The sequence below is a fragment of the Rhinatrema bivittatum genome, chromosome 4 (assembly GCF_901001135.1).
Source record: "Rhinatrema bivittatum chromosome 4, aRhiBiv1.1, whole genome shotgun sequence".
Taxonomy (NCBI): Eukaryota; Metazoa; Chordata; class Amphibia; order Gymnophiona; family Rhinatrematidae; genus Rhinatrema; species Rhinatrema bivittatum.
The window spans coordinates 7,394,963-7,420,101 of NC_042618.1; the positions used below are offsets into that span (position 1 = coordinate 7,394,963).

The 25,139-nt window shown below is 48.6% G+C and overlaps 1 protein-coding gene across 2 annotated transcripts in view; it reads right to left on the reverse strand.

The window, feature by feature from the left end:
- Positions 1-25,139, reverse strand: part of LOC115089622 (phospholipase B1, membrane-associated-like) — a 296,793-nt gene that overhangs the window by 22,259 nt on the left and 249,395 nt on the right. For both annotated transcript variants that reach the window (XM_029597713.1, XM_029597714.1), the window contains exon 15: positions 22,030-22,125. In XM_029597713.1, coding sequence (XP_029453573.1) covers positions 22,030-22,125 — 96 coding nt within the window. The remainder of the gene's footprint in view (positions 1-22,029; positions 22,126-25,139) is intronic.

A 25,139-nucleotide genomic window follows, 5' to 3' on the forward strand; every position in this document is an offset into this window, starting at 1 on the left:
TATAGGGATTTCCGCACAGTACTCCAGGCCATCATTCTCACTAAATTAGATTACTGTAATTCACTCCTGCAGGGCCTTCCAGCATACACTACCAAACCACTCCAGATGGTACTGAATGCCACTGCAAGAATCCTTACCAATGCCAAAAAAAGGGACCATATCACCCCGATCCTCCAACATCTCCACTGGCTTCCCATCAAATATAGGATTCAGTTCAAGACCTGCATGATGATTCACAAGGCACTTCATAACATCTCCCCACTCAACTTAACTTTCCAGCTTCAACTACACTCTTCTAACAAACCAACCAGAAGGGCATACCAGAACAGAATGATCACACAACCTGCAAAATCTACCCTGAGGAAACGTGCTCTATCCACAGTGGGCCCATCTCTCTGGAACTCACTACCACCGGACCTCCGCCTTGAACCATGCCACATTACTTTCAAGGCGAAACTCAAGACTTGGCTCTTCCATCAAGCTTTCCCAGAGAGCTAAAAGCAAGATGAACAAACATCCAGCCTTGTCTTGCAGCAATAATGTAATGTTCATCTTGCTTCAGTTATATGTTCCAAGTTATTTTCTAAGTTGATTTCAGTTGTTTCAAATTAGATTGTACTTTATTATAGATTATCCGTTCACTTTATTCGATATGTTCCATGTTCCATGTATGTTCCATGTAAACCGCCTTCCCGGCGATAGTTATCTCTGTTAATTGTGAACCGGAGTGATATGTATTGTATACAGGAACTTCCGGTATATAAAAACCAAAAAATAAATAAATAAAATAAATAAATATCAGCGGGTTTGAGAACCGATGCCGGCAAAATTGAGTGTCGGCTGTCAAACTCATTGACAGCCATCGTTCCCTGTACGTACCAGGATCATTCCAGACGGTGGGTTATATCCCCTGTCCAGCAGATGGAGTCAGAACCAAAAATTCCCAGGGGAGGTCCTATATAGCCACTCCTCCCCTGCCTCAATCCTCAGTATAGTTCTGACTCCAGCAGATGTGAGCAGGGGACACGGTGGTCCCCAGCACTTCTTTAAGGCTATTTTTCTCTGAGGGATCAATTAAAAAAAAAAAGGAAAGTTTTAATAGAGAGGGTAGTTTGCAGCGAGCTGGGTCCTGTAAGTTTTCTGACAGGACCGCTTCGTTCAACGAGAGACGCTGTCTACAGCTACGAGCTTGCTGACAGGCTGTGTTTTTGCCTGTCATTTTATTTCTCTCTCTCTCTTTTCTTTTGTTTCCCTTCCCTGCTTGGTTGCGGTAAGTGTTGGTTTTATTTTTTTTCTTTCAGCCGCCGGTAGGGACAGGAGTTTGTGAGGGGTGGACGTCGGTAGGGCCGACCACTCCCCCTAGCCCCGGAGCTTTTCCTTTTCCCTCCTCCCCCTCGGGGAGTGATTGGATTCTCGGCCTGCAGCCCCGCGACGACCCATTCCCCGGGGCTGCCCACCGTCGGGACGGCATTTCCCCGACGGTTTCTTTAGGTCGGTGAGGGGTCTGGAGGCCAGATAGTTTGTTTCTCTTCAGCGCTTCAATTTTCGCCGTGCGCCGCAGCCGCCCCTCCCCCTCCCCCCTGCCTCGATGCAGAAATCGCCGCTCAGCTCCGGAACTCGTCAAGGGGGTCAGCAGCCCACGGAGGGACTTTCTACTGCTTTTCCTGAGGGGGATTACAGCTCACCTTGTGGGCAGCTCGGAGGAGAGTCGGGCCGCGCCGGCAGGAAGCGTCAAGCCCCGTTCCCCCTCAGCGCGGGAACGGTGGCCATTTTGTTGGCTGACTCGGACGCAGCTCTTTCTGAGGAGGACATAGAGCCACCGCTCCAGATTTCCTCGCACAGCATGGGGTTTTTGAGCACAGTGGAGCAGGGCAGGCAAGGGGAAGATGCCTGGGGGGTCCCCCATCGGCAGTCACAGCTTTTTCTCCAGAATTCGTCGTGTTGATGCACAAGGCTTTTTTACGGAGCAGGGATTCGAGCCTTGGGGAGTGGGGACCCCCTCCCCCCAAATTGACCTGCTTGTCCCATCTTCGGGGGGGACCCTTCCTTGGGGAGGGCTCCTTTGCCTACAGGGGGTATGGTGCCCTCTCGGCCCCCCTCCGTGACCCCAGCGCCACCGCAGCAGCCGGCGGGGGATTCATTGCAGGACCCAGATGCGGACGACCCCTCCCTGGCGGCCCAGGTAGAGGGAGAAGACCCGAGGGTCCTCCGCATTTTTCAGGCAGCGGAATTGGATGAACTCATCCCTTACATCCTGCAAGAAATGGACATTGACCCTCCTCCGGATCCTGTGGCTCCTGATCCGAAGCTCAAAAAGGGTGATCCTCTGCTAGCGGGCTTACCGCCCCTAGCGAAAGCTTTTCCCACTCATCATAGCATCTTACAATTGATTTCAAGGGAATGGGATACGCCTGAGGCCAATCTTCGGGTCAGTCAAGCGATGGAAAAGTTATACCCTCTGCCTACGGATTTCCTGGAGATCCTTAAAGTTCCTGCGGTTGATTCGGCGGTATCCACGGTCACGAAGTATACCACCATCCCGGTTACGGGTGGGATGGCGTTGAAGGATGTCCAGGATCGCAAGCTTGAGGTGCACCTCAAGCGTATCTTCGAGGTCTTAGCGTTGGGGATGAGGGCTGCTATCTGCAGTTTCCTAGCACAGTGTGCAGCTCTGCGTTGGGTGCAACAGCTTCTCACATCTCAAGCTCTGCCACAGGCAGAGGCTCTTCAGGCTGATAGACTTGAAGCGGTGGTCGCCTATGGAGCTGATGCTTTTTATGATCTGTTAAGGGTCCTAGCTCGGTCCATGGTGGCGGCGGTGTCCGCTCGCCGACTTTTGTGGCTACGCAACTGGTCGGCAGATGCTTCGTCCAAGACACGCCTGAGTTCCCTTCCTTTTAAGGGTAGGTGTCTGTTTGGAGAAGATTTGGATCAGATCATCAAATCTCTTAACGAGAATGCGGTGCACAAGCTGCCAGAAGATCGTCCACGTTCTTCTAGATCTTTTTATTCCTCCAGGAACAGGTACAGGAACCAACGGAGGTCACGTCCCACGAGACAGCAGACACCACGGGCACCTTCTACACGATCACACACCTGGAACCGGTCCTTTCGTGGGCGCCGCCACGGTAAGGATACACAGGGAGCAGGTTTCTCCTCGAAAGCTTCACAATGATGCCAGAGGGACCCACGAGGGGATCCCTCATCTGGGGGGTCGCCTTGCTCTTTTCTACAAAGAGTGGGTCCAAATTACGTCGGATCAATGGGTGCTGGACATCTTAAGGCAAGGCTACGCCTTAGATTTTGTACACGAGCCCCGAGACCGTTTTCTGTTTTCTCCTTGCGGTTCCCGCGTCAAACAATTGGCGGTTCGGCAGACTCTGGACCGTCTGCTACAACTGGGGGCGATAGTCCCGGTCGCTGCCTCCGAACTGGGACGAGGCCATTATTCGATCTACTTCGTGGTTCCCAAGAAGGAGGGTACCTTTCGCCCTATCCTGGATCTCAAGACGGTCAACAAGTCTCTCAGAGTGCCTCGGTTCCGCATGGAAACGCTCAGGTCAGTGTTAGCAGCTGTACATCCGGGAGAATTCTTGGCCTCGTTGGAGACCTTACAGAAGCATACCTACACATCCCGATCCATCACTACCATCAGCGCTTCCTACGCTTCAAGATCTTGGGGCAACATTTTCAATTTCGTGCTCTCCCTTTTGGTCTGGCTACGGCTCCACGGGTTTTCACCAAGATCATGGTAGTGGTAGCGGCGACACTGCGCCGGGAAGGTATCCTAGTACACCCCTACCTAGACGACTGGCTAATTCGAGCAAAGTCATGGGCGCAAGGCTGCCAGGTAGTCGACAGAGTGGTGCAACTTCTTCAATCCCTGGGATGGATTGTCAACTTCTCAAAAAGCAAACTGATTCCATCCCAATCGTTGGATTTTCTGGGAGCCCACTTCAACACCAGCCGGGCAAAGGTGTTCCTGCACCCGGACAGGGCTCGGGCTCTGCGTGCTCAGGTAACAAGGTTCATGGCACTAGTTGCTCCCACGGCGTGGGACTATCTGCAGGTACTGGGAACCATGGCCTCAACCATCGATTTGGTACCGTGGGCCTTCGCTCATCTCAGGCCTCTCCAGAGGTCTCTGCTTTCACGATGGAACCCAGTGTCGAGAGATTTTCAGGCAGTACTGCCCATCCCGGATGTTGTCTTGCTCAGCCTACAGTGGTGGCTGGATCCTCAACAATTAGCTCAGGGAGTGTCTCTACAGAACCTGGATTGGGTGGTCGTCACCATGGATGCCAGTCTCACCGGCTGGGGGGCGGTCTGTCAGGACAGGTCTCTCCAAGGCCGATGGACGATGGAACAGTCAACTTGGCCCATCAATCGGCTGGAGACCAGAGCAGTCCGTCTAGCGCTGCAGGGGTTCTACCCACTGGTAGGCAGTCGAGCGGTTCGGATTCTTTCGGACAATGCGACCACCGTGGCGTACATCAATCGCCAGGGGGGCACCAGAAGCCATCTAGTCTCATTGGAGACTGACGAGTTGATGACATGGGCGGAGCTACACTTACAGCATCTAGCGGCTTCGCACATAGCGGGCGTGGACAACGTTCAGGCAGATTTTCTCAGTCGACAACACCTGGATCCCGGAGAGTGGGAACTCTCGGAGGACGCAATGCGAAGGATAGTACAGCATTGGGGGAGACCCCATGTGGATCTAATGGCAACCGCGACAAATGTAAAGGCCGCCCGGTTCTTCAGCCGCAGGCGAGAGCGTGGCGCGGAAGGAGTCGACGAGCTGGTTCTTCCCTGGCCTCGACAGTGTCTCCTGTATGTCTTTCCTCCGTGGCCTCTAGTGGGCAAGGTTATCCGACGGATAGAGACGCATCAAGGTCCGGTGATCCTAGTTGCACCAGAGTGGCCTCGTTGACCATGGTTTGCAGATCTTCTCAATCTGGCAGTGGAGGGCCCTCTTCGGCTCAGTCATCTACCATGTCTTCTTCGCCAAGGACCAATATTTTTCAAGAAGGCAGATCGCTTCTGTCTCGCGGCTTGGCTTTTGAGAGGCGTCAATTGAGACGGAGCGGATATCCAGAATCTGTCATCTTGACGCTCCTGAAAGCTAGGAAGACATCCACATCGGTTACTTATGTCAGAGTATGGAAGGTTTTTGACGAATGGTGCGAGTCAAAATCAATTCTACCAATGCAGGCCTTGGTGATGCATGTGCTTTCCTTCCTACAGGCTGGTCTGGATTTGGGCCTTGCCTATAATTCTCTTCGTGTGCAGGTGGCGGCGTTGGGAGCCTTCCTACGTAGTAACGACAGGGGGCTCCTGGCCTCACATCCGGATATCCTACGTTTTCTAAAGGGGGTAAAACACTTGAAGCCTCCAATTAGACCACCTTGTCCTTCTTGGAATCTCAATTTGGTACTCCGGGCTCTAAGTGCACCGCCTTTTGAGCCTCTGAGTTCGGCCACACTCAAGGATGTCACCCTTAAGACCATCTTCCTGGTGGCGATCAGCTCAGCATGTCAGATCTCTGAACTACAAGCTCTATCATGTCGGGAGCCATACCTTTGTTTCACGCCAGGGGGAGTATCCCTGTGGACAGTTCCATCTTTTCTGCCGAAGGTGGTCTCGGCTTTCCATCTCAACCAATCGATAGAGCTTCCGTCATTTGTATCCTCTGATTCGTCTGACCTGCGTCGGCTGGATGTTCGACGTTCCTTGATACATTATTTAGAGGTCACCAATGATTTTCGACTCTCCGACCATTTGTTTGTACTTTGGTCAGGGCCCAGGAAGGGTTGCATGGCATCCAAACAATCAATCGCTCGCTGGCTGAAGGGAGCGATTATAGCTGCGTACATCGGAGTGGGTAAGTCTCCACCTTTAGCTGTTAAGGCGCATTCTCTCCACGCTCAGGCGACGTCGTGGGCGGAAAGTTCTGCAGTTTCTTCTCAGAAAATCTGTAGGGCGGCCACATGGAAGTCGCTCCACACTTTCGCAAGACATTATCGGCTAGACGTCCACGCGCCGTCTCACGGTCAGCTTGGAGACAGGGTCATACGGGCAGGGCTATCCGCGACCCACCCATGATGGGGAAGCTTTGGTACATCCCACCGTCTGGAATGATCCTGGTACGTACAGGGAAAAGAAAATTATTCCTTACCTGCTAATTTTCATTCCTGTAGTACCATGGATCATTCCAGACCCCTCCCTTGCTTGGGGGTTCTTTGTGGGCCATCCCTGCTTTCCTGTCTTCACAATATTTTCACTCTGTATCTCTAGTTACTGCGAGTTGGTGTCTTGAACACAGTTCTGTTTGCAAGTTCTCCGTTACAATTTTAAGTACAAGTTATTTGCTGTCACTTACAGCTGTTATTTCTCTATATTTTGAGATTAATTGATCCCTCTGGTTCTGTCTCTTCTCGTCTTGGCTTTGCTAGTCCAGTTACTGAGGATTGAGGCAGGGGAGGCGTGGCTATATAGGACTCCCCTGGGAATTTTTGGTTCTGACTCCATCTGCTGGACGGGGGACATAACCCACCGTCTGGAATGATCCATGGTACTACAGGAACGAAAATTAGCAGGTAAGGAATAATTTTCTTCTCCTGTCCAAAAAAAGGTGCTAGGGATGCACTAGTGTCTCTAGCGCCTCTTTTTACCATGGGCCCTAATTTGCATAGGCCACCCTCCTGAATCGCGCGCCCAGGAAAGTGGCTTGTGCGCATGCTGGGAGAGCGGGCGCTCGCCCGCTCTCCGGCGACTTTTTCTGTATCTCCCTGTAAGTTAGTTGCTGGACAAGCAGGGGTTTTTTTCTTTTGTTTGCCTTCTCCTCAGAGAAAAAAAGTAAAGCTATCAGAGTGTGGGTGTGAGTGAACAGGGCGTGGCCATTCAACAGCAAGCTAGCTACTTTGCACTAGTGTTCAAGAAAGCCAGTCTTGGCTATGGAATGAATGACTGAGCAAGAAATAGAAACAGTGATTAAAATCCTCCTGGAAGGACAGAGGCAAATGCAAGAGACCCCTGAACAGCTTCAGGTTTCCTGGGATCATGCCTTGAAAGAACAGGAAGCAAGCTGGGTGCTCCTATCTGCCAGTCTGTCAAAAGTAAACCAAGAAACAGAGAAAGTGCAGCAGTTCTATGAATCACTTGATTTGTGCTTTACCCTTCAGATGGACAAAACCTCAGAGGAAGTTAAAAGCAGTAAATGTGGTGGAGTCAGAGAGGAGCCTATGGATAGTGTGACAGAAAAACCTGTCATGGAACTAGTGAAAACACTGCTGGAATAGGTGGCAAAAAAAAAAAAAGCCTGAGGCACAAGTGCAGGCACAGAAGAGTGCAAGAAAACAGAAAAGAACTCAGTTGAATGAATTTTCAATGACTGAGACTGGGGTGCAAAAGAGCTCATAGTGAAGGTTTACAGACCACCCTAAAGGAGGCATCCCAGACTTCCTTGAAAGAGGCAGAATAGAGTGGTTTGTTGGAAGCAGCACAGACTGTCCTAAGGAAGGCAGCATTTTGCAGGAAGCAGAGAGAGGCACAGCAGAGTGGCTGAGAGATACTCTGCAGGGTGGCCAAAGAGGTGCTGCAGAATAGCCCAAGGAAAGCACCATGGTGGAGTTGGAGAGGTGATGCAGAGTGGCCCAAGAGAGATGCTGCAGACAGGCAAGATGGAGGCACTGCAGGGAGATCAGAGGAAAGTGCTACAGAGAGGCCCAAAGGAGCTGCTGTAGAGTACCCAGAGACAATCACTGCAGAATGGCCAGACAGCGATGGTACAGATTAAATCTGTGCAAAGGAGTCAGAAGATGCTATAATAAAAGTGGAAAATGAATGGAAGCCACCACAGGAACACCCAGGACGTGGATCAGGGAATAAAAAAGACTACTTTGAAGGACTGAGGATGGACCCTGGGTGAAGGGTGTAGTTGGCAGTAGTAATGGTGGCATTTGGGGTAACCCTAAGGAGAGGGGTTGAGCATGAACTCTTAACCCTGACCCACAGTCTAGTTGGGGGGAAAGCCAGAAGGAGGGTATTTAGGAGCAGAGTCTCTTCCCTGGATGAGATCCAGGGTGAGTAATGATGCTCAGCCTAACGGGTTTCAGCTGAGGGGGAGGGTATATAAAGGAGTGGTCCTACTACCAATCTTTAATCTGTGCGGGCCCAGGCTACAGGCCTGGTCCACCTTAAAACCCCATAGAGGAAGAGAGCTCTGTGGATGGAAACATGCTGGACAGAATAAGAATAAGAGGCGGAGCAGGGTTCGGATCAAGAGGCCCCGTGTCTCCAGGAGAAGCCAGCTCCTGAACCTTCTCTGGTGGAAGCTATGATGCAAGAACACTTCTGGAAGGTAGGCAGTCTCCGTTCTTATATGTTAAGTGCAATAAAATTACAAGCTGCAAGAAGAAAGCCTGGAGTCAGCATCGTTCCTGCCTCCAGCCTATAAAAGATACTCAGCTATCCCACAGAAACCTTACTGCATTTGTTCAATGATTTAGTTTTCCATATTTAAATTGTTTAATGGAGGCAGTAGGAAACAGTCACTGGGAGAGCAAGGCTCCTGATTGGGTGATGACAAAGATGACAGTTGTTACACCCAGTTAACAGTAAATTTATGCGGTAAGCAGCATAGATCAGAAATGTTAGGATACTGTGGATTATAAATGTAACAAATAAATAAATGCATGTCTGTTTAGGAACTACCCAATGGTAGGGCAGCGTGCACAATGCTTAATGATGTCACAAAGGGAGAATCTGAGTGGTTCCAAACTAAGAATCAAATCTGCATTGATAGTGAATCCCCTGTCTCCCTTTGATTCTCTAGATGACCTCTCATGTGCTCTATTTATCAAACTCTAATTGCATAAGAGAATTGTGTTACACGTGCCGCCCGCAGCAGACCCGCGGTGCGGTCCTCTCACCTTCTTCTATGGACTCCAGCTCATGGTTCCTCTTCAGTGGCGGCAGTGTGCCTCAGCTCCGACCTCGGGTTGCCTCCGGTGCCTCCAGCACTGCCATGGTCCCCAGTATTGCCAGTCAAAATGTCCCAGCTTGTCAGGTCTCTCTGCATGGCCCGTGGAGAGACGCCGACATTTGGCACCACATCCCTCCCTAGGTGCGCACGCATCGTTGATTCTTTTAAAGCTCGCGGCGGGAACCTGGCCGCAGCCCCAGATGCTGTCCTCAGACTCTTCAGTGTATATAAGCTCAGGCCTCGCTCCATAGTGTTGCCTTTGTAACAGTTCTCCTCATACTCCTCATACTTGTTGCTGATAGAGAATGATCTCTACGTTGTGTTCCTGTCTCCTGTGGTTCCCGGTTCCTGTCTTCCTCGTTCCTGCCCTGTCTATGTATTGGACTGACTTTCTGGATTTCGACTCGGCTTTGTTTGATTACTCTACAGCCTATTTCCAATCCCGAATCTCTGCTTCGTTTGACTACTCTTCAGCTTGTCTCCAACCCCGGACCTCCACAATGTTTGACTACTCTTCAGCCTATCTCCAACCCCGGACCTTTGCTATGTTTGACCATGCCTGCCTTCTTCGTGCCCTGACCATTGCCTTGATTGACTACGCCTGCCTTCTCTGTGCCCTGACCATTGCCTTGATCAACTACGCTACAGATTACTCCGTGTCCAGAGTTGACCATTACTTGCCACAGTCCTCGCTTGCCGCCAGCTCTGACTCCAACCTGTCGGTGACGCCTCCTCCAGCCTATTTCCTGGACGTAGACTTACAAGGCTTTGGCCTTTCTTTGCTCAGGTTCCTCCAGTTACCTCCTGTCCATTGGTGCCTGAGTTCCTGTACCGAACCCAGTCCAGCATAGGACTATGCCACCTATCGACTGCTGTCTCTGGGCTGAACCGCCTTACTTCACGAACCAACCTCGAGGCCCACCTAAGTCCTGCCGGCCCCGGCACCCAAAGGCTCAACCCGCGGGGAATGAGGGCTGGTATAGGTGAAGCTCCAGCGGCCTCTATCTTCAGCCCACTCCATCTGCCAATGGTGGGGACCCGTAGGTCCCTACCAACGGGTTGCTTCAACCCCACCTTGGCCCAAGTGTCCACCTCCAACGCAACAGGTTGCAAAGGCCATGAATTCGTTGGAGCTACATGCCCTCCAGGCCATCCCAGGCCTGGCCTCTAAGGTACAAGAACAGCAGCAGTTCCTTGAGGCACTGGCCTCTTTCAGGGTTCGTATTCTCGCCTGGCTTGATGCCATTTCAAATAACCCAGTTCCTCTTCTGGCTCCTCCTCATCCACAGCCACCTCCATCGATGCTTCGAGCTTGTTGACACTTCCAGCGCCCCTGCTCTTCAATGGCAACTCTAGACTCTGCAGTGGGTTTATAAACCAATGATACATGCAATTTGCTCTATAGCCCTCAGTCTTCCAGGCAAGTTGACTAAAGTCACCTTTATCCTTTTCCACCTTGAAGGGAAGGCACTGGCCTGGGCTTCTACCCTGTGGGAACGCTCGAACGCTTTGCTGAAAGAACTGGCTCAATTTGTGGCTGTATTCAGACGAACTTTTGATGATCCTGGGTAACATGCTGTGGCAAGCACCAGCGTACTACACTTTTGACAAGGTCAAAGAAGTCTCTTTGATTAAACCATTGAGTTTCGGACTTTGGCTACTGAGCTTGCTTGGCAGAAAGACTGCCTCCGTGCTATCTACCTGGATGGACTCTCCCTGCAGCTGAAAGATGAGCTGGCTGCATGGGAGCTCCCTTCCTCTTTGGAGGACCTTAAAGGCTTGGCAGGCCGAATCGACCATCATCTTCAAAAGCGTCACCAGGAGAGTCGGATGCCCAAGAAAACTACGTGGGTACGCTCCCAATCATCACCCATTTCCAACCCTGCTTTCTGCAGTGATACCAGAGTGGTCAAGAGGGAAGAGCCTATGCAGTTGGGTAGTAGGTGGCTGACACCGGAAGAGCACCTCCAGCGGAGACAAACTGCTCCTGGCCACCATCCGGCCACCATCCTGGCCACCATCCTGACCACCATCCGGGAAATTCCTTGGCCCGAGTTCCGTAGGGGTCCTGAACTTGGGTGCAACTTTTCTGGCCCCTCAGTTATCTGTACAAGTTACTCTGATCTGGGATTCTCGATCCTTCCCGGTTCTTGCTCTGGTAGACTCCGGAGCAGGAGGTAATTTTATTCTCAAGGACCTTGTTCAGCTTTTGGGTATAAATACCTGTTTGCTTGACACATCACTATGCATTGCTTCTATCTATGGAGAGCCGTTACTCTGCCGAATTTCCTTGACTACGGAACCCGTCCAGTTACGCACTACGGAACTTGAATTACTAGTATTGGAGAAATCTATCCATCCCATACTACTTGGACTCCCCTGGCTACAGAAGCATTCTCCCCAATTCAACTGGGGTTCGTTGCAATTGGTGGAGTGGGGTCCCTCTGGCTACTACATCTTCTGGCATACCTGCTCCGTATGCGGCCTTTGTGTTCTCTAAACAAAAGGCCGACCTCCTTCCGCCTCTCTGAAGGTTTGATTGTCAAATCGACTTCCTTCCAGGAACCACACCTCCTCATGGACACACCTACCCTCTGTCTCTGCCCGAGACAAAGGCAATACAGAATATATCCAGGAAAATCTTGCGAAGGGATTCATTCTCCCATCCACGTTTCCCGCTGGGGCAGGATTCCTTTTTGTGACCAAGAAGGACGGTTCACTTAGGCTGTGTATTGACTACGGCGGCCTCAACGCCATCGCCCGTAAGAATAAATATTCCTTGCCATTAATATCCGAATTATTTGACCGTCTCCAGGGTGCCTCCATATTTATGAAGCTGGATTTACATGGGGCGTATAACCTGGTAAGAATTCGTCCCAATGATATTTGTTAAACTGCCTTTAACACCCGGGACGGGCACTATGAATACTTGGTAATGCCCTTTGGCCTCTGTAATGCATCCGCAGTATTCCAATGAAGAATGAACAAAATCTTCAAAGACCTACTGTACACCAAAATAGTGGCCTATCTGGACGATATCCTCATCTTTTCCAAAGACCTTGACACTCATCGCACCAACATATGAACCATCCTCCAGCGTCTTTGTGAAAACCATCTGTTTGTGAAATTGGACAAATGCCTGTTTGAGAAATCCAGTCTACCTTTTCTTGGCTATATAATCTCTCAGCAGGGCTTCTTTATGGATCTAGCCAAACTAAAGGGAATCAGGGATTGGACACAACCTGTGGGCCTCAAAGCGCTCCAGCGCGTCTTGAGATTTCTCAACTACTATCGTCACTTCATCCCACACTATTCTACCTTGGCTGCTCCGAGGACAGCCTTGACCCGTAAAGGCCAAGACACACGAAATTGGCCCCCTGAGACCATTACTGATCATCCAGATGATCCAGATGATACAGAATGCTGCAGCTAGAATCCTGACAAGCACCAACCGGAGTGATCATATTACACCCATCCTCCGAAATCTACACTGGTTACCAGTCAACTACAGAGTCCTTCACAAATCTTTAACATTAATACACAAATTCATCTATAATCTCCTTTATCTCGACCTTGAAATTCCGTTAAAACTCCATACTTCTAACAGGCCAATGAGAGAAATATCCAAAGGAATGCTACAAGCCCCTCCAACTAAAGCCACACGACTCATCGCATCTAGGGACCGAGCATTTTCGACAGCAGGCCCAGCCATCTGGAACAACCTCCCTGCAGAACTTAGGCTGGAACCTTGCCTGCTAACTTTTAAGAAAAAACTCAAAACGTGGCTGTTCCGCCAAGCCTTCCCAGAACCCTGGGATACACATTAGGCGTTATCTACTCATTTATTTTTATTTATTTATTTATTAACTTTTATTTTCCGACATTCGTGCAGCACATCATGCCGGTTTACAAAGAACTCAGGTGGGTGATACAATAAAACAATAAAACAAAACAATGTACAAAGAATAAAATAAAAGTAAAACCATAACAATGTAACCTTAGAACAAAATACTATTTCTTACAAAAGGACACATTAACCGATCATGATCAAAAAATAAATTAAGCCGTAGGGGGGATGTTGTTTCTTCTAGGGTATCCATGGGAGGTGTGGGGGGAAGCGGGGGAAACATAGGATGGGGTGGGGAAAATTCGAACAGTGGGGGCTGGGGAGAAATTAAATTTGGTTTGTGTCGGGATAGGCCTGTCGGAATAGCCATGTTTTGACTCCTTTCTTGAAAATTTGCAGGGATGTCTCTTGGCGTAGGAGGGTGGGGAGGGAGTTCCAGAGGGTGGGGGCAGCGACGGAGAAGGCTCTCTCTCTGGTGTGAGTAGAATGTGCTGCCTTTAGGGGTGGGGTGTGTAGAGTACCTGCATGGGTTGTTCTTGTGGGTCGGTCGGATGAACGGTAACGAGGCATTTCGTCGAGCCAGGTGTGATTATGTTTGTGTAGGGAATTGTGAAGGATGGTGAGGGTTTTGTATTGTGAACGGAAGGAGATGGGTAACCAATGTAGGTCTTTTAGTATGGGGGTGATGTGTTCCCTTTTTTGTGTGCCTGTTATGATTCTAGCCATGGAGTTTTGTAGAATTTGGAGGGGTTTGATGGTGGTGGCGGGGAGTCCTAGTAATAGGGAATTGCAATAGTCTAGTTTTGTGAGCATTGTGGTCTGTACGACTGTGTAGAAATCGTGGGTGTGGAGGAGGGGTTTGAGTTTTTTTATGATGTTAAGTTTATAGAAACCCCCCTTTAGTAGCTTTTTGATGTGTGGTTTGAAACTTAGGTGTTGGTCTATGTAGACGCCCAGATCTCTTACAAACTGGGTCTGAGGGGTGGCTGTGGTTGTATTTTGAGGAGTGTTCTGTCGCATGGGGAGAGTGAAACGTTCAGGCTGCTTAGAGATGATGAGTAATTCTGTTTTTGATGAGTTTAGAGCTAGATGGAGTTCGGATAGTGAGGCGCTTATGGTGGCGAGGCAAGATTCCCAGCGTTGCAGAGGTTCTTTTATGGATCCCTGAAACGGGATGAGAATCTGCACGTCATCTGCATACAGGAAGAATTTCAGGCCTAGTTTGGAGAGGAGGTGGCATAGGGGTATGAGATAAATATTAAACAGGGTGGAGGATAAAGATGATCCCTGGGGTTCGCCCTGCGTGATAGGTATGTGTGAGGATTCGTGCTTGTCGATTTTTACTAGATACTCTCTGTGTGTGAGGTAGGAGGAGAGCCATGAGAGGGCTGTGTCGGCGATACCTATTTCTGTTAGGCGGGTCATTAGTATCTGATGGTTGACAGTATCGTAGGCAGCTGAGATGTCTAGTAGGGCGAGTAGGTACGAGTTTCCGTGGTCCATACCTTTAAGTATGGTGTCTGTCATGGCTAGTAGTAAGGTTTCGGTGCTTCGGTCTTTACGGAAACCGAACTGTTGAGTGTGGAGGACATTGTGGTCTTCTAAAAACTCCGTTAGTTGTTTGTTAATAACCCTCTCTAGTACTTTAGATAAGAATGGGAGATTGGAAATTGGACGGTAATTGGCCGGGTCTGTGGGGTCGAGGGTGGGTTTCTTTAGGAGGGGCTTGACTATGGCCAGTTTGAGTGGGTCTGGGACACTGCCTGCAGTAATAGAGCAGTTGATAAAGTCCTTAATATGTTTGGTGATGGCGGGGGTGATGGAGAGGAGGGTTTTTGAAGGAATGGTGTCTGAAGAGTGTGTGGATGGTTTCATCTTTTTTAGTATAGCTTCTACTTCTATGTTGGTGGTGAGGTCAAATGTTTTAAGGGTGATCTTTTTGTCATTGGGAATGGGGGGGAGGGGGGTAGTGTTGTCTGCGAAGCGGAGTAGAATATTGTCGATTTTATTCTTGAAGTATAGGGCTAGTTCTTCGCATTTTTTGTTGGAGATAGTATCGTTGAGAGTTGGTGCATTGGGGTTGGTGAGTTCTGAGACACATGTGAATAAGGCGTTTGCATTAAATTGGTAGTCGTGGATCTTTGCCGCGTGGAAATCACGCTTGGCTTGGGTAATTGCATGACGGTATGCGTGTAAAGTGTTGTTATAGGTGGCTTTAAGTGAAGCCGATGGTTGTTTGCGCCAGGCGCGTTCTTTGGCTCTTAGTTCTTGTTTCAAGGTTTTTAACTTGGCGGAGAACCAAGGTTTCCTTTTCTCCGTTGTGTAAAGGGTATTTCTTTGTGGATAATGGGGCATAGTTCATTGGCTATGGTTGTAGTGAGATTGTTCCAGGAGTGTAGTGCGGTGTCTGGATTGGTGAGATCGATGTTGTTAGCTATTTTGTTGAAAGCTAGGGTGAGCTCTTCCGTACTACAGTGTTTACGGAAAGAGATGGTTTTATGGTGTTTTTGTGTGGAAGGTGTGAGGGGTTTGGTTTCAAGGGTTGCATTAATGAGGAAATGGTCGGACCATGGTACTGGGGTGACTACGGGTGGGGTGGCTATGGTTATTTTAGAATTCACAAATATTAGATCGAGTGTGTGGCCTGCTTTGTGTGTGGGTTCGGTGATGATTTGATTGAAATCTAGGGCTTTGAGGGTGTCCAGTAGAGTCTCACAGGCGGGGGTGGTGGGGCGGGTATCCACATGGAGGTTGAAATCCCCTAGAATAATGGTAGGAAGGTCTGTTTTGATGTTGACGGTGAAGTATTCAGTGATGGGTGAGGGATCTTTTTCAATTAGGCCTGGGGGGGCGTAGACTAGGCAGATTTGTAGGGATTTGGATGCAAATAGTGCAATTTCAATTTTGGGTGGCGGTTGAGTGGTTTGGAGTTTGAGGTTGAGTCTTTTCTTGGCTGCCAAGAGTAGACCACCTCCTTTCTTTTTCGGCCTTGGTATGGAGAGGAGGTCGTATGACTTTGTGGGGAGCTGGTTTAGGAAAACCTGGTCGGTATTTTTTAACCAGGATTCGGTAATGGCACAAAGGTCGGGGTTGTCGTCTGTAAGCAGATCATTTAGTATAGTTCCTTTTTTTTGTATGGATTGGGCATTGAAGAGAGTAATGGCTAATGTTGTTAAACCTAGGAGTTGTGAGAAAGGTGGGGTCATAATCGGTATGAGGGATTTGCGAAGTATGGGTGGGTGGGGGGGTGTTGTAGGGGGTTTGCGTAGTAGCGGGCAGTGCCGTGTTGGGATGGGGAGTAGGCACATGGTTCTAGTAAAGTGAGGGGACTTGGGTGGTGGGGACTAACAGAGAATAAAAACAGGGTGGAGTCTGTGGTGAGAGCGTGTAGGGCAATACAGGGCAGGGTTTAAGGTATAGTGAGAGTTTGGCTGAGGGAAAGGGCACAGTGCTGGTGCAGTAGTGCGAGTAATGCTGATAGTACACCATGCAGGTTAAACAATGCAGATATTGCAGATTAGACAATGAAGGTAATATACAGTTAATACGGATTAGACAATACAAGACAATGCAGGTAATGTGCAGTTCTTAGACAAGGTAAGACCATGTAGGTAAGACAATGCAGGTTATGCAGGTAACAATGAAAGACCATGTAGGTAATATGCAGTTAATACGGCTTGGGGCGTATTAAGATGTAAGGGTGGGGAGTAGTCCAGTGGCAGGGGCAAGGGGGTGAAAGGATCTGTGGAGGTGCCTACTCACTCCGGCGTTCCTGAGGCCAGGTTGGTCTTGGCTGAGGGCTGGCAGGTGGGCTTCGGGTCCAGTGGGCCTGCTGAGAGAGCGAGGGTGGTCTGGATGAAGCTTCGGAGTCCTTCAGGGCAGTCCGAATGGGCTGCACGAAGGGGCGCACAAAGGGGCGGGCCCCTTTGTCGCGCTCCTTTGGCGTGCTCCTTCGGCGCGCGGCGCCGGAGTTGCAGCTGGCTTTAAGGAGCCTCAGGGCCCCTTGTGGTTGGCTGGCTGCTGGTGGGGGGCGGGCCTTCGCGGCGTTCGTGCGGTCGGAGAACGGCAGGGACGGCACAGGAAGCCGCGTGGTCGGGCCCGGATCCAACAGAGGTAAGAGCGAATTTAATGGGCCTTACCCCGGTGGGTCCGTGGCGCCGATCGCGCAGGCCTTCGCTCGGTCCGGTCGCCGCGGTTGCAGAGGATCACCGGTGAAGAGGGAGGATCTCGGAGCTGCAGCTGGCTTTAAGGAGCCTCAGGGCCCCTTGTGGTTGGCTGGCTGCTGGTGGGGGGCGGGCCTTCGCGGCGTTCGTGCTGTCGGAGGACGGCAGGGACGGCACAGGAAGCCGCATGGTCGGGCCCGGATCCAACGGAGGTAAGAGCGAATTTAAAGGGCCTTACCCCGGTGGGTCCGTGGCGCCGATCGCGCAGGCCTTCGCTCGGTCCGGTCGCCGCGGTTGCAGAGGATCGCCGGTGAAGAGGATGGATCCTCCCCTCCTCTGAATACCTGGATAGCATGGATACCGACTCTAACATGTGGACTATCTCTAGTCTGGACTACCTCTAGTCCGGAATTTGTTTCTCTCCCTTTAACTTAACTTTATATTTTTCTTCTAGCTTCCTAAGCTTCCAAGTTCACAGTCCTCGTTTTAATGTAACTTTGTTTTTTCCTTTATCTAGTTATTTTACCCCTGTTCGATGTAAACCGTCCTGATATGGTATTTTAAACATGAAGGTCGGTATAGAAAAATGTTAAATAAATAAATAAATTACTGCCTTCTATCGTCTGAAGAAAGCCTTCCAGAAGGGGTCCTGTCTGCACCATCCTGACCCGAACCACCCATTTCTAGTTGAAGTTGATGCCTCCGCCAATGGGGCTGGGGCGGTCCTAAGTCAATGCACCTCCTCTGGTACTATAGTTCCTTGTTCCTTCTATTCTCGAAAATTTTCATCCGCAGAGCAAAATTACAGCATCGGGGATCGTGAGCTGCTTGCCATAAAATTGGCTCTCGAAGAGTGGCGCCCATGGCTAGAGGGTACACAACACAAATTCTGGAACAATTAAGTCAAGCACAATGTCTCAACGCCTGCCAGGCTCGATGGGCCTTGTTCTTCTCCAGATTCAACTTCAAACTCCGTTATTGCCCAGTCGATAAAAACCTCCAGGCAGACGCCCTATCATGATCCGTCGAGCCCAAAGACACACCGGAAGAACCAACACACATAATCGATCCAACCTGTATTTGCTTATCTGCCATTCATCCAGTTCCAGCTGGGAAGACAGTCGTGCCTCGACGACTCCGAGAAAGAGTTCTCCGATGGGCGCACGATTCCAAATTTGCTGGTCACCCAGGCCAAGCACAAACCGTGGCACTGCTCCAGCAGTTCTTCTGGTGGTCTACCATGGTCTCCGACGCGAAAGTATACGTCGAATCCTGTAATATATGTGCACAGCAAAAACCACCGGTTGGACGACCTTGGGGTCTTTTACAACCACTTCCAGCACCTGAAAAACCGTGGACTCACTTATCTACGGATTTCATCATGGACCTGCTGCCTTCTAAGGGTCACATCGTAATATGGGTCACCATAGACCGTTTTTCAAAGATGGCCCATTTTGTACCTCTACCGGGCCTACCATCTGCTCCAGAGCTAGCACGATTATTCTTCCAACATATCTTCAGACTGCACGGCTAACCCACGGACATTGTTTCAGACCGAGGTCCTCAATTTATTGCCAGGTACTGGCGCTCCCTTTGCTGAAAGTTCTTCATTAACATCAGCCTCACGACCACCTATCATCCCCAAGCCAACAGGCAAGCTGAGCAGATGAATTGCTCCTTGAAGGCCTTCCTGTGTGCTTTCATCAATGACAAGATAACTGGTCAGACCTCTTATCCTGGGTGTAGTTTTCTCACAACTCCCACATTGCCACTACTACTGGAACGTCTCCATTTTCAGTCATCTATGGGAAACAACCACGGCCACCACTACCCATGCCTCTATCTGTGCTGTCCCCTGTGGAACAGGCTACTGCAGATGCCCTTAAAACATTATGGGAGCAGACAAATCTCCGCTTGTGTCAGGCCGCTTCCCTAGCCAAGAGAACTGCTGTCAGTTGATGTTGCTCGGCTCCTGAATTTCTCCCTGGCCATAAAGTCTGGTTAAGTACTCGATACATCTGACTTCGAATTCCATCTCAGAGATTCACTCCTAGATAAATCTGTCCCTTCGCTGTTACCTGACGCATTGGACCTGTTACTTATCAGCTGTGGTTGTCTCCTACGCTGGGAATACATAATACATTCATTTAAAACCTATGATTTTATCTTGGCCTGCCCGGAAAGCCCCTGAGCCACCTCCTTTGGTGGCAGAAACCGATACGACATTTAAGATCCATGAAGTCCTAGATGTCCACCGTAGGGGCCGCCAGTGGGCATACCTCCTTTCCTGGTTGGGATATGGACCCGAAGAGAATTAGTGGGAAGCAGCTCAAAATATCCTGGACAAGACTCTCCTCTTAAATTACTGTTGTGCCCATCCAGGCAAACCCCGACCTCCAAGAGGGGGGCGTAAAGGGGGGAGGGGTACTGTTACACGTACTGCCTGCGGCAGACCCACAGCGTGGCCCTCTCACATTCTTGTATGGACTCCAGCTCCTGGTTCCTCTTCACTGGCGGCGGTGGGCCGCAAGCTCTGACCTCTGGTCACCTCCAATGCCTCCGGCTCTGCCATGGTCCCAAAATGTCCCTGTTCGTTGGGCCTCTCCGCATGGCTCATGGAGAGATACCACCATCGGCACCGTGCCCCGCCCTAAGCGCACACGCACGCATCGCTGATTCTTTTAAAGGGCCTGTGGAGGGAACCTGACCGCTGCCCCGATTGCTGATGTCAGACTGTTCAGCAAATATAAGCTCAGGCCTCGCTCCATAGCGTTGCCTTTGCAACAGGTCTCCTCATACTCTGAGTACTTGTTGCTGACAGAGAATCTTCTATACGATGTGTTCCTGTCTCCTGTGGTTCCCGGTTCCTGTCTTCCTCGTTCCTGCCCTGTCTATGTATTGGACTGACTTTCTGGATTTCGACTCGGCTTTGTTTGACTACTCTTCAGCCTATCTCCAACCCCGGACCTCTGCTATGTTTGACTACTCTTCAGCCTATCTCCAACCCCGGACCTTTACTACATTTGACCACACCTGCCTTCTCCGTGCCCTGACCATTGCCTTGATCGACTACACTACAGATTACTCTGTGTCCAGAGTTCTACATTACTTTCCACGATCCTCGCTTGCCGCCAGTCCTGACTCCAACCTGTCAGTGAAGCCTCCTCCAGCCTATTTCCTGGACGTGGACTTACAAGGCTTCGGCCTTTATTTGCTCAGGCGCCTCCAGTTACCTCCAGTTCCATTGGTGGCTGAGTTCCTGTACCGAACCCAGTCCAGGGAAGGACTACACCACCTATTGATTGATGTCTCTGTGCTGAACCGCCTTATTTCACGAACCAACCTCGAGGCCCACCTAAGTCCTGCCGGCCCCGGCACCAAAAGGCATAACTCGTGGGGAACGAGGGCTAGTATAGGTGAAGCTCCAGCAGCCTCTATCTTCAGCCCACTCCACCTGTCGACGGTGGGTCCCATAGGTCCCTACCTACAGGTTGCGTCAACCCCACCTCGGCCTAAGGGTCCACCTCCAATGCATGAAATTGCTTTTCCTCCCTCAGGGTCCCTGTACTGTTAAAGCTGCCATGATGGTCACCCCTTAGCCAGTCATGTGACAAAGTATCCAGTTCTACTCTTTTACTAGCAGTGGCTGCCCTTTAATGGTATGGTATTAGTATGTAGCAGAGGTCTCCCTCCAGAGCCTGCCCCTATGTGTGAGGTCAGTGTAGTAAGGTGTGGTAGTGTAGTGTGTCACTCCCCATTGGGGGGAGTTGTCAGTCTGAATGAAAAGGCTGCACCCATGTGATGCAGGCAGAGGGAGCTGAGCATCAGCCTTAGCACTTGGTGGGTCTATGCTTCCACAGGGAAAGGATATGAAGAAAGGATATCCTGCTGGGCTAGAAGCCTGAAAGGGGAAAGAAATTGCAGAGGCCTAGGCCTCCAGAGTGTTTGGAAGAAGTATTCCTGAGAAAGTTTCAGAGTCTGAGGAGCTCCTTGAAGGAAAGGATTACACAGAATCTGCTGGATGAGGGTAACAGCAAATGTAAATGGAGAAATTCCACAGGGTGTTGGTGGATCCAGCAAATCTGCCAGAATCTTATCTGAAAGAAGAGAGGAAGGAACTGAGAAGATCTGCAATATCCAAAAGATACTGGAAGGGCCTAGGGTGGAAGGGTACCTGTCCCTAAGAGACTACCATTGTGGGAAGGGTGTGTGTGCAAGAGACTGAGATCTGTGGTTTTGTAATTTGGGACTTTGTGTACATTGTGGTGCCCTACTCTCTAATTTACTGTTGGACTTTGATTTGTTTCCCTGCCACTTTCAGTAAAGAATTTATTTTGAACAAAGGTTTTGGGAAGAGTGATTTTTGGTATGACTGATTGTTGTACAGAAGAGCCCTTAGTGAAGAAACAGCCCTAAGGACTTTGAAAAGACTGACTTTCCCCTCCTGTGCAGAAACCCTGGGAGGTCATGTGGCCTTGCATGGTCCATGGCCCTCTGTGCCCCTATGTCAAAGAGCTGACCTGGATGTGGGCTACGTATATGTCTGAAGTGATATCATGCCAAAGCAGGGTGGGGCCCTGTTTGCATAGCCCATCTATGTCCAAATTAGTAAAAGGACAACAAAAAATAAGGATGTGGATTGTAATGACATAACAAAACATCAGTTTTAGCACCGATTCCCAATGGGCATAATGTGTTCTAATGAGAGTGAAGGGGCATTTACCATGCATGGGGTCCTCCGTGGGACCTCTCACTGCCAGTGATGGTGCACTGAATCCCAAATTCTCTCCCAACTCCTACATGCATGCCCTCAACGGCTCACAGGAAGAGGTTCCCGTTAGTGTTATGTGGGTTAGTGCCAGATAAGATGGGCTTATCAGCTCTAACCTTTGTGCCACTGGAGGTCATTTTCCTTGTCCCTTTATGTCCTATGTTTGACTTGTGTTGAGTTGTGGCTCTCCGCCTCCCGGCCTTGCTCAGTCCTGTTACTTGCTATTCTGAGTGTTCCATGCACTGTGGACAATTATACTCACCATGTTATTCCATAGTCCCTTGGCTAACTCTTCGTGGCCTTTAATGCTGAAGTGGAAGCAGTCCAGAGTAAAATAGGAATAATCCATGTTCCCTGTCTGCAAGGGAAAAGACATAAGTTGTTTTGTTTTTTTTTTTCGAGTACCAGAGGAAGTTCAAGATAGCCAGTGTGTGGTACTGTGAGCCCAGATCTAGCAGCTCAGCCACATCCCTTGAAAGAAGTTAGAGAGACCCAGGGGGTTCAATTTAACATACACAGTATTAGAGGGGGGACTTCTGACAGCATGTGAAGGTCCTGCATCCATTTCTAAATTCGCTAGTGAATAGCATCGTCATGAAAGGTGCTGGATTGAAAGCCTGGCTCACCTAAGTCATCCACTTATGTACAGAACAGTGCATGGGCAGCAGCAGTGTAAGCTACACACATTCACATGCTGCCCAGCACAGAACAGCTGCATCAGGATTTTTGGATGGACACTCGCACACTATATGGGCATTTTTTGCTTGGAGGATCTGTGCTTCTCTCTTCTATATAAGCAGGAAGATTTGGCCTTTAAAGCTCTAGAGTCCCCTCCCTCCCATACATGGTCTTTAAAAGAAAAGGCAAAGGAGGGGGAGGGGTAGAGCGTAAAGAACCAGGATTCTCTTTCTTTCAAAATTTTAAACATCTTTTCTTAAAACCTGGAGTTGGTTCCTTGCCAGACCCTGGAGTTTTCTCAAAGACTGCCAACATATTTATTTATTTATTTGAAATATTTATAATCTGCCCTTCCATAGTTCAGGGCGGGTACAATAAAAACATACACAAGTGTCGGTCACAAATTTACATTTGAAAAATCATAAAAAATTAGAAAAGGCTATGTGATATTAAATGCCAGCTTAAAAAGGTAAGTCTTGAGGGATTTTTTAAAAAAAGGTTTTGGATCTTTGAGCCTTCTCAAGCCTAGAGGAAGGGAATTCCAAAGGGTGGGAACAGCAGTAGAGAAGACTTATTCCCTGGTTTCATCATAGTGAATGAGTCTTGCCAATGGAATGTCTAGAAGGTCTTGACTAGAGGAACGCAGAGAGCTAGAGGGGAGTGTAGAGATTCAGTGTGGAGGAAATCCATGGAGATGAAATATTGTTTAACATATTATGGACTGTTGCTGCGAGTTTATATTGAATTTGATAAGGAATAGATAGCCAATGTACCGATTGGAGAACTGGAATGATGTGATCACGAATTGATGTATTTGACAAGAGATGGGCTGCGGCATTTTGAAGTATCTGAAGTGGTCGGAGGGTATGAACAGGTAGGCTGGTAAAAGGAGAAATACAGTAATCTAAACTAGAAAAGAGAAATAATTGCACAACAGTGCGAAAATCAAAGGCTTCCAAGTAAGAGTTTGATATAATTGAGGAGGCATAGGTTAAACAAAAGTGAATGTGAAAGTGAGGCGATATGTGGTTGTGTAGAGAGAAAGTAATCAATGATGATGCCAAGGTTGCATACCAATTTTTAGATTGATAACTGACAATCGCTAATCACAATTTAAGAAGGTAAAACAGTGATTGGGAACCTAAAAAGAACAAGAATATTGGTTTTATTAAGATTAAGTGAGAGTTTATTGGAACACTGACATTGCTGAATTGCAGAAAGACAGATTGATGCAAATTTTACAGATTGTTCCCAATTGGTTTTAAGGAGAAAAAAGAACTGAATATCATTGGTGTATATTTATTTATTTATTTATTTATTTTTAGTTTTTATATACCGATGTTCCTGTATAATAGAAATATCACACCGGTTTACAAGGAACTCAAACTGCAACAATTGTATAGCCTGTAATGTACCCCAAAGCTGGCCAAAAGGCAACAAAGCAGAGTAAGATAGATGTTAAACAAAGCAGAAGATAGGGCAGAGCCTTGAGGTACACAAGAAGAGAGAGCATGCCATACAGATTGATGAGGACCTATGGATACCTGTTGGAAAAGGGAAGAAAGATAAGATAAACAAATTGTAAACAGCACCAGAGAAACCAAGAGATGATATACAAAAAAGCAAGATGGTATGATCAATTGTGTTGAATGCTGCAGAGATATCAAGGAGGAACAGCATATACTGGGTACCAGTATCAAAGCCCCGATGAATAGTATCGAAGCTGGATATCAACAGCATTTCAGTGTTGTGGAACCTGCGAAACCCAAATTAATACTGGTCAACCATATGATGCTCATCCAGAAAAACAGAAAGTTGTTTCAGTATAACATTTTCAACAATTTTAGCCAGGAATGGAAGCGAGGATATGGGTCAATAATTTGTGATATCAGCTGGATCTAGAGAAGGTTTCTTTAAGATAGGATGAATGGAATAATTTTTCAGAGAGTCTTGTAGAAAACCAGTAGAGACTGAGGCATTAACAAAGTCAGAAATGAATTGGGATATGTCATGATGAAGATTCTTAACAAGCGTGGTAGAGCAAGAATTCAATGGTTTAGTGGAATTGTTAAGGTTGGAAATAATCTGAACAATCTCAGTAGATGAAACAGAGAAAGAATCCCAGACGGATCCATCAGCGAGGAGAGTTTCAGAAACAGAATTAATTGCATCTAAGAATTTATTGCATATTGTCTCAATTTTCTGAGTGAAAGAGGTTGCAACAGTCTCGGCAATATTGAGATCAGGAAAAGGAAGAAACAGAATGTTGGAATGAGATGCGGGAGTAACCATTTCTTTTACTGAATGGAATAGCCCACAGGGGTTGTTAAAAGCAATGAGAAAGCTTAGCATAGATGTAGCTTTTTCTAGCGGCAAGGATTGCTATTAGATAGAAAGAAAAAGTAGCCTTGTATGCATTAAGAAGCTCAGGAATAGGATTGGATCTCCGCTGGGCTTGTCTGGGAAGTCCCTTATGGGATTGAAGATCAGTAGTGAACCATGCGGCAATCTTATGAACTTTTTGTTGTACTCTACAGAGCCCATATAGAGTAAAACAAAATTAACATTAAAATGAAAATGACAAGAACCTAATTCATGTTTCTGTGTGCCCTGGGCCTTATTTTGCCTTTGTTTCTAAAGCACAGTGATTGTTGTTTTTTTTCAGGCAGGAAGCATCTCCAGTCTCCCAATAAA